Source organism: Wolffia australiana, chromosome 12 (assembly GCF_029677425.1).
Source record: "Wolffia australiana isolate 7733 chromosome 12, ASM2967742v1".
NCBI classification, from domain to species: Eukaryota; Viridiplantae; Streptophyta; class Magnoliopsida; order Alismatales; family Araceae; genus Wolffia; species Wolffia australiana.
In genome coordinates, this window is record NC_135846.1 from 7,721,782 (window position 1) to 7,732,211 (window position 10,430).

Here is a 10,430-nt window from a genome sequence, read left to right on the forward strand (position 1 = left end):
AAGCGTAATTGGACGTGAACAACTGCAGAAGATGTCGAGGAAGATCCCAAGACGATACGAGGAGAAACACCGAGGCGTAGTCGTTAGCCTCGTCACGTCCGCGCGTCGTCACCGTCAAGAGAGAACCAACTCCAAGAGTGAGAGAGAGGGAAGGTGGAAGAGACTTCTAGTTCAAAATGAACTTTCAAGAAACTCTACTCAACTCAAAGGGGGAAAAGAAGAATACATCAAGGGATGTTAGGTTGAAGAAAACAAAGGAAATGGGCGGCCTTTTATAGGCACAACCCAAGGCCTAAATGCCCCCCCTAAAAACTAGGCACGATCCTAGAAAGTACGCACAATCCTATTTTCAAGGATGTGCTAGGTCATCCTACTTTCAAGGATGTACCAAGTCATCCTACTTTCTAGGATGTACCAAGTCAACCCCCACAATCCTGAAACCTAGGGCTGGGGGGTTTGACATTTCCAACACTTGCGCGTCCCCCGTGTATAGGAATCACATAGGCTGCAAAATTGATCAACGCGGAACTTAGTCGATACAGATTACAATGCCTAATCAAGCCGTTAAGCTAGGATAGAACAAGTACCAATTAACAATGCAGTAGAGTTTTAGGGGCAATAGTTTACGGTTAAGCGACAACCATACATACAAGCTTAGAGTGACACACCTCTAAATCTCCACTTATTGATGATAAAATCTTTACTCATCCTACTCTGGATTCTAAGGTGAAGTTAGCAGCGCCCGATCTAGCTGAGTAAAAAATGAGAAAGACAGATGGTAGACAGGTTACTGGCGTTGACATGTTTGATGGGTCGTTTGCATGTCGCCCAGCGTTCTTGAAGACCGGTTCGTCATGCGTCGCAGCCCTCCACAGTTTCACGCAACCCTCTCCTCGAACCGACCAACATTCCCTCTCTCGCTTTCTCTCTCTCTCTCACGCTCTCTCTTTCTCGCGTTCTCTCTCTCTCTCTATCTCTATCTCTTTCTCCCTCTCTCTCTTTCTCGTTTTCTCTCTCTATCTCTATCTCACTCTCTCTCTTTTCGCTTTCTCTCCCTCTCTTTCTCGCTTTCTCTATCTCTCTCTTTCCCCTCTCTCAATCTCTATCTCACTCTCTCTCTCGCTTTCTCTCTCTATCTCTTTCTCTCTCTTTCGCGCTTTCTGTCTCTCTCTCACCCTCTCTATCTCTATCTCTATCTTACTCTCTCTTTATCGCTTTCTCTCTGTCTCCCTCTTTCTATCTCTCTCTCTCTCCTTCCCTCTATCTCTCACTCTCTCTCTTTCTCTCTCTCTCCCTCTATCTCTATCTCACTCTCTTTCTCTCTCTCTCTCTCTCTCCCGCTCGCTATCTCTATCTCCCTCTCTCTCCCTTTCTCTATCTCTATCTCACTCTCTGTCTCTCTCTCCAACCACCTCTCCCTCTCTCTCTACGGGTGTTCTTTGCTAGAAGCCTATAAATCAGGGATCGGCGGGGAGGAAAAGAAGCGAGAAGTCAAGCGACAGAGAAGGTCATCTTCTTTGTCGGGCAAGACTATCGGAGTACGACGGGGATGGCTTACAACGACTTGGCTTACCGCGAGCCCACGAAGGGCAAAGCGACGGTCTTGGCCCTGGGCAAGGCGTTCCCTTCGCAGCTCCTCCGCCAAGAATTCCTCGTTGACGGCTTCTGCCGTGACACCCACTGCGACGACCCTGCCATTCGATCCAAGCTCGAACGCCTCTGTACCACCTCCACCTCTCTTCCTTTAGGGTTTCGCCATCGACCGTAGTTTACGATAACGTTGACGAATTTTCAATATGGGTATCGATCACTGTTGATATGCGCCTGGGACTGTTTACGTTCAGGTGAACGTAAACCTTCCTTTTGAACGTCAACTCCCGTAGCTCGAAATGAGTGAACAATCGTCAATTGATGAGGTTGAAGAGAATTTGAATGCTGAAAATCGTCAATTGCAGACTAGATCACGATGAATTTTACCATCGTTCTAGCCACTGCTATCGTAAACCTTTTTTAAGAGATTTCTACCGATTATCGTTGATACTAAGTCTTCCTTTGCCATCGTAAACCTTTCTTAAGAGATTTCTACCGATTATCGTTGATACTAAGTCTTCCTTTGCCATCGTAAACCTTTCTTAAGAGATTTCTACCGATTATCGTTGATACTAAGTCTTCCTTTGCCATCGTAAACCTTTCTTAAGAGATTTCTACCGATTATCGTTGATACTAAGTCTTCCTTTGCCATCGTAAACCTTTCTTAAGAGATTTCTACCGATTATCGTTGATACTAAGTCTTCCTTTGCCATCGTAAACCTTTCTTAAGAGATTTCTACCGATTATCGTTGATACTAAGTCTTCCTTTGCCATCGTAAACCTTTTTTAAGAGATTTCTTCCGATTATCGTTGATAGAAACATTTTCTTTACCATCGTGAACGTTTTTTAAGAGATTTCTATGGATTATCGTTGATACAATGTCTTCCTTTCCCATCGTAAACTTTTTTAAAGAGATTTCTACCGATTATTACTGATAGAAACTCTTCCTTTGCCATCGTAAACGTTTTTGAAGAGATTTGTACCGATCATCGTTGATAGAAACTTTTCCTTTATTATCATCATAAGCATTTTTTAAGAGATTTCTACCTATTATCGTTGATACAAAGTCTTCCTTTGCCATCGTAAACTTTTTTAAAGAGATTTCTACCGATTATTACCGATAGAAACTCTTCTTTTACCATTGTAAAAGTTATTTAAGAGACTTCTACCGATTATCGTTACAAAGTCTTCCTTTGCCATCGTAAACCTTTCTTAAGAGATTTCTAATGATTATCGTTCATAGAAACTCTGCCTATACCATCTTAATCGTTTTCTAAGAGATTTCCACTGAGTATCATCGTTGACGGGCCGACTTTCGCTGTCTTCTCTAGGCAAGAACACGACGGTAAGAACTCGCTACACAGTCATGTCAAGGGAGATCCTGGCGAAGTACCCAGAGCTAGCGACGGAAGGCACGGCCACCATCCGGCAGCGCCTCACCATTGCCAACCGGGCCGTTCTGGACATGGCCGCAGAAGCCAGCAAGCGCTGCATCGACAACTGGGGCGGGCCATTATCGCACATAACTCACCTAATCTTCGTCTCCTCCAGCGAACTCCGCCTCCCGGGCGGCGATCTTCTCCTCGCCTCTCTCCTGGGTCTGAACGCCGACGTCGGCCGTGTAATGCTCTACTTCCTCGGCTGCTACGGCGGTGCGTCAGCGCTCCGCGTAGCCAAGGACTTAGCCGAAAATAACCCCGGCAGCCGAGTACTTGTAGTCACGTCTGAGACGACTGTTTTGGGCTTCCGGCCGCCGAGCGCGGCCAGGCCTTACGATCTCGTCGGCGCGGCGCTGTTCGGGGACGGCGCCGCGGCTGCCATTGTGGGTGCGGACCCGCTGGCCTTTGAACCTCCGCCGATACTGGAGCTTCATGAGGCGAGGCAGAAGTTCATACCCGGGACGGAGGGAGTTATAGAGGGGAGGTTGACGGAGGAAGGGATAAGCTTCACTTTGGGCAGGGATTTGCCGGAGAGGATTGAGGCCCATATTGAGGAGTTTTGCAGGGGGCTGATCAAGGACAAGGAAGAGGAGTTTGAGAAGGTGTTCTGGCTGGTGCATCCTGGTGGCCCTGCCATACTCAACAAGGTGGAGAAGAAGTTGTGCCTTTTTTTTTTGAAAATTTAATTTGGATGTTTTTATTTTTATTTTATTTTTATTTTGTTCTCAAAATTTTTTTCATAAGAAATTGATTTGAATTTTTTTATTCGAGAAATTTATTTATAAGAAATTCATTTGAAAATTTTCTGATTTAATTTTCTTGATTTTAGAAAACTTTATTTTTAGTTTTTTTACTCTAATTTTTTTCAATTTAATTTTATTTTAGGTGGAGAAGAAGCTTGGGTTGTCTACTGGGAAGCTGGAGAGTAGCCGTAAGGCACTTGTGGACTATGGGAATGTGAGCAGTAATACTATTTTCTATGTTATGGATAATATGGGCAAGGCGCCTCCGGAAGAAGAGTGGGGGCTCGCGCTTGCTTTTGGCCCCGGAATCACCTTCGAGGGGATCCTTGTCCGCAGTCTCCGTCTGCCGAGTTAGAGATCTCTCTATCTCTCTTTATAAGTACTATGTATCTCTCTCTTCCTTTCAATGTTAAGGTTAAAATGGTTTGGTGGGTGATGCGGCCAGACAGGAGGAAGAGACTGTATGTAACAAGAGAAACCTGTCCCCATGCCATGTGCTAAAAAAATTGAAGGCCAAGGCTTTTCATGACTAAGTTAATGTTTTGATCAATATTCCAAATGCCTAAATGCTTGGGCATTCAGGGTCATAGTCAACCATCTGGTCAATTTTTTGTAAAGATTGTTTAATTTGGGTCAATTCATGGTCAACCAAAAGTGATAATCATGATTTATGAATCCATCCGTGTATTTTAAATCATGTTAAGGAATACATTTGGATGCTTATGTATTAATTTGGTAAGAATTATATCAAATTCTTGCGTCTGATGAAAGTCTACCAAATCATTGAATTTGTGATATGAAAAAAATTATCATGGTTGTTAGACTAACAATGATACTTATTTGATTTTCAAATTTCTGTAAAGCCAAGGATAAGGATAAGTTTTGATGAAGATTTATGGACATGAGAGAAGGATAAGGGACCATGAAAAAGAGAATACTCGGCCTTGTGCCAATTGTGCCAATCGAGCCAAAAATGTGGCTAATCCTCATATTCCACCATCTGCGAGCCTAATTAATAAGCTTCAGGGGATAACTACGAAGGATATTTATCCTTTATTTTTTGTTTAAAACTTGCCTTCGCTCCTTTTTATAGCAGTGGTTATTGAGATAACAACTTGTTTAAAATGAAAAGTGAGTCCAGAAGTGCAATCGTGTTTCAAAATTGTAATGGTGAGGCTATCAATGAAAGTTATTATGAAGGCTATACATGAATCAGCTTTGGTCAAGCGTCAAAGTGCAATATTGGTTAAAAATTCAAATCGTGAGGCTATCAATGAAAGTTATTATGGAATCTATGCATGACTGAGCTTATGTCAAGCATCAAAGTGCAATCTTGTTCAAAAATTGTAATGATGAGGTTATCAATGAAATTTATTTAAGATACTATGGCAGATATGCATGATTCAGGTCAGGTCAGGTCAAGAATCAAAGTGAGGTTTTCACTATTCCATCTCTTGAAAGTCATCATATTCTCTCTTGTGTGTTGATTCATTAAGGCTGATCAATCTTGAAGGAATATAAAAAATCATCTCAAATGCACAACCATAACAAATAATACATCCAGTGAGAGAAACTTTCTCATACCTCAAAAAAGATCATGTATCATAAAGCTAATTAGCATCAGCAATAAATAAGAAAACAGAGTTCTGTCATATATAGACTCCTCAACTAATAATTAAGATGCTAGAGGATTGATAAGCAGGAAATTTGTGTTTTTTCTTAATTCATCTCAAATTTTACTCAGGAGCCTCAACGAGATGGTAAAAAAACATCATAACCTTGAAAAAATTCTCTAGGCATTAGCAATTTAATCGAAAGTTTAGAATATTTCTGTGGCACACACTTGAAATTTCAGTTCATAGGCATTTTTATTTAAGTTAGTGTGTTCTTTGATCAATCAAACATGGCTACAAGCCACCATCAATTGATTATAAAATAGTTACTTAATTATAAATATTTCAAAAGTCATCATGAAGGATATTTTGATAAGAAATATTAAAATATTAGGTCAAATACCATGTAAATAAGATGTAGTGATGAAAATAACCAATAATATGGCCGTATCACTTCAGAAACCATGATTTCTGAGTTTGAAAAAACAAGAAATCATGGTCTAAAGGTGAAATAAATTACATGGTATGTCCATACCGTATTAGAGAGTTGGTATTGTGTGATTGGGATAAAACATTGCATGTGATTGTTAATCATAATAATCCATGTTAGTCAATTTCAGACCTTTAGGCTCCAGGAATTTTAGATTGTTATTTTAATATATCTGGTTCATTTAGGCTTACATAAATGTAACTCTTATAATGTAGGAATAGATCTGAGTGAAATTTTTAGAATTCATGGAGTCACTAGATGGTTAAAAAATTCATGAATCTGGTGCTCATTGAGAGAGTAATCTTAAGAAGGGCTATCTAGGCGAAAATGGTCATAATGAGGTACATACAGACAAAAATATCCAGTAATAAATAAATTTTATGAGGAACACATCATATTTGGTTGTAAAATAATTTTTTGGGAATTTAAAAATCTCAATTAAAAACAGTTACATTCGTCTAATGATAATAGTCATTTCCTTAGAATGAAATTCTTCATAAAAGAGACTAAGTTTTCATTCTATTCAAGGAGAAAAAAATTCATGAAACTAATGCTCATTGAGAGAGTAATCTCGAGCAGAGCTATCGAAACGAAAAAGTTCATAGTAAGGAACATAAAGAAAAAAATATCCATTAATAAATAAATTTTATGAGGATCACATCATCTTTGGCGATAAAATATTTTTTAAGAATTTCAGAATCTCAATTAAAAACATTTACATTTGTCTAATGATAATAGTCATTTTCTATAATGAAATCCTTTATAAAAGAGATGAAGTTTTCATTCTAATCACTTGTACGGTTAATAACCACATTATTCTTAACAGAATATATTCGTTTTTATTATCTAATGATTATAAGTCAATTTTTTCTTGAATTGGAAGCCTCATGGTTGTCAAACCGTAGGTTTAGCCAATGTTTCAATGTATCCTTGGTTGAAAGTAAATAAGAAAAAATTACCTATCACTTGTTGATGCGAATTGTGATAGGGTATTCAAAAACTAGGGATTCACTTTTATTATTATTTATTTATCTCGCCTTAAAATAAATACATGTAATTTTTCTCCTCTCATCCATGCAGAAACAGAAGAAAGTGGAGCACTTGTAGAAGGATTTTTTAGTAATCTTGTGCTCTATTAAGTGTATAAACAATATTATAAGATCTGTCAGGTTTTTATGAGCTCCTGGTGTTGCAACAATACAAAATCAAATGAAATAAGAAGGGGTTTGACTGGTTTTTTAAATTTTCCTTATTTTTTTTCTCTTTTTTTCTGTATTCCTGAATTAGCACTTACCAACCTTAAAAATATGGAGAAAGTTTTTACCTTGGTTTGGGAACCAACCTACTTGACAGCATAATCCAAAAAAAAAGTTGTGAAGACTCTTGAATGATATTTCTTCACAAACTTTGTATTATCAAAGGCTCAAGATTCAATCGACTCCCTGCACTCTCATTTCAAAACACTATCCGAGGTTTCTCTATAACTAGGCCACCGTCAACTCTTTCCCTTGATTCATCTCCGCTCATATCTTTAACTTCTCCTTCCTCCCTCAGGATGATAAAGGTCCTTGAATAATGAAATATCCAATACACTTTGGATACCAGAACCATCAATAGAATGGTGCCTAATTTCAGTTCACTTTATTTTCACCTTAAAAGTTAAACAGAATCATCAGGATGAGTAGTTTAAATATGAATGAATATTTTATGAAACGGATTCTAAAATTCAAGTTCATAAAATTCAATTTTTGATGTATTTTTTCATTACATTTAGGAAAAGATATCACAATCTAATTATCAGGCGTATTACTATAGAAAGGCCCAAAATATGTATTGTTGGCTGTCTGAAATTTTCAGACCAAAAATACTAATTTCAAATAAATAAAGAGAGATAGAATCAAGTATATAATGAATTGAGGTTTGTTCCTACAGATAAAATGATATAAATTAATTTCAACTTCAAGAATGCATAAAATATAATAAAATGACCTCAGAGTTTTTGGCAAATGAATAATTTTATGCTACATAAAAATGAATAAAATATAATACATTAGATTTAAAATTTTATGCTACATAAAACTATTAAAATTAATTCATAGAATTCTACAGAAACAAAATTTTCAGAAAAAAAATTCGACTTTGATATTGAATAAAAAGTATCAAAATGACTTGAGAGTTTTCTGCAAACAAATTTCAACTTTCAACTTTCAAAATAGTTATGCTGATTCATTAGGGTATCGGGAGAACTAGTCAGTTTTATTTTATAACTCTAGAAAGTGACCATAAGCCCTTTCTAAGCCTCAATATAGCATATTGGTTTTTACACATCACTATTTGAACCTTTAGATTTTTAGCCTTAGTATTAAACATATTTCAAAGAAATCAAAATTTTCTGAAAATTGGTTTACATAAAATTATTTTTAGGTTCTGTGGCCTTGATATGGATGACTCAAGGTAGAGCTATATAATGGAAGACTGATAAAAAAAATATAAATGATATCTACAAAATGATTGATCGAATCACCTATGCACATATCACATCTTGAATCTTCGATTGAGACATGTTGATCTGTTCACGTGTGCACCTTCTAGACATATCCAGGTGATCCACGGCATGCCAAATCTCCTCCTTCACCTTAAGGTGCCCATTCATGCTCCATCACTGACGTAAGGTTGGCCCAATGGCATTGAGAATGGAGAGGATCTAAGTAGGGGAGGGTGAACAAGGGGAAGGGCCTTGAATAATTCTGCCTCTGCGAATTTCATTTGACCCAAAAGACAATGTACATGACCCTCTAAGCCCATGTATTAGTCTAGTTAAAGACTCAAGTGGCTCAAAAACCTTTATTGGGTTGCCAAATTAATTAAGCCTCCGGCTTGTAGGGTGAAAAGCTATACCTCGTGCTCTAGAAGATACAAAGGAGTGTATGTCAGCTCACTCATTGAACATGTCTGTCATTCATCATCATGCACATATAGTCCCTCATTCGTTTGATGCTCCAGCCTGTAGGGTTTGATAGTTGATCTAAACCCTAGTTGGTCATATAAGTTAGTATGTTTACATATATAAATCATTGTAGAACTCTTCTCCAATATTTAACCATCTTGGCCAACATGCATAAAATATGTACAATCAGCATAATAATTGGTAACATTATGATTAATGAAAACATTATAACATCACAACTCAAGCATATGTAGGCCCATGAGAAATGATTTGTGGAATCATACATTAAATATACTAGAATTGTGAGATGATGACCATTTCTCGACAGTATGAAAATGTCATAACACGCAGAGTTCAAGCCACACATGATTGGTGTTTGAAAACACCCCCGATGTGACATAATATGATGTTGACATGATGATTAGTTTCGACAAATTAGATAAATTCACAGCACCATGCACAATTCAAGCATATGGGTGGCACTTTATGTGACAATTTTGATAACAGAACGGAATCATACCTAAAACCTGCATGATGCAGCACAATAAGATGGTAACTTGATAATTAGTTCTCAACATAAACATGGACAATCAAAGCATACATCCACATGATGTGATGATTAGGATTTGTATCATCGTTGATAACATATACATGATGTTGCATAACAGGAAGCTGACAAAATTATCAGCTTTCAAAAAGATGTGGTTAACCGCATGGTGTAATGATATGGACTTGTGGAATCACACACAAATATGCATGATGCAGAATAATACGATAGTGACATGACGATTATCTCTCTCAAAATAAAAAGGTCATAACACCTTGCACAGTTGAAGCATATAGCCCCATGATGTGAAGATTAAAATTTGGCATCATTCTTCAAAAAACAAATTGGCATCATACATGCACGATGCAACATGACAGGATGGCAACAAGCTGATTAGTTCTCGTTAAATGAAAAAACAAAATTCGAGCATACCAAGGATGATAATGTCTTATTAATAAAAAATGCAACGGTATCTGTAAGATGATCATAGCAAGAATCAGATGACGGGTACCTTCCAATGGGATCCCACTCAATATCAGTGGCCATAAAATGCTCCTCAGTGGCCATGGTTTCCAGCTCATCGATATTGTAGAATTCAAGCTGTCCATCGATATGCTCCTCAGTCAGGAAGCGGCCACCCGGAGGCCAGTAAAGGGCGTTGGCCTGATTTCCCTTGAGAGTCGTCAACTTAGAGACACGGCCCGTGTTCTGAGTGGTAACATAGAATAGAAGCTAACACAGTGAAAGTGACCCCATGTGAAACACTTGAATATTTGGAATAAATCTGAATTCTCATTGGTTGATTCACGCCGCAGGAAGACAGAATAGACCGTGACTGTTGATAATGATGCCGGCCAGAACACTGAAGAGTAACCAAGGCAATGGTGGATTCACGCCGCACGAAGGCAGATTAGACTGTGGCTGTAGATTCGGCGAGAGGAGTCAAGACGACGGAAAGAGAGATCCCGGTGCCAGACTTAGCAAGGAAAAGGAAGATCCCACCAGTTGATTATAGCTTCTCAATGAGGCTGACTATGCCTTGATCAACTCTGGATTTATG

At 38.2% G+C, this 10,430-nt stretch overlaps 1 protein-coding gene across 1 annotated transcript; it reads left to right on the forward strand.

Annotated features, from left to right (window-relative positions):
- The first annotated feature begins 1,463 nt into the window (after nt 1-1,463).
- LOC144710693 (type III polyketide synthase A-like) lies at nt 1,464-4,306 on the forward strand. The gene is made up of 3 exons (XM_078584520.1): nt 1,464-1,721; nt 2,923-3,677; nt 3,916-4,306. Exons 1-3 carry the CDS (start codon nt 1,550-1,552, stop codon nt 4,126-4,128), a joined length of 1,140 nt encoding a protein of 379 aa, XP_078440646.1. The 5' UTR covers nt 1,464-1,549; the 3' UTR covers nt 4,129-4,306.
- The last annotated feature ends 6,124 nt before the right edge of the window (nt 4,307-10,430 follow it).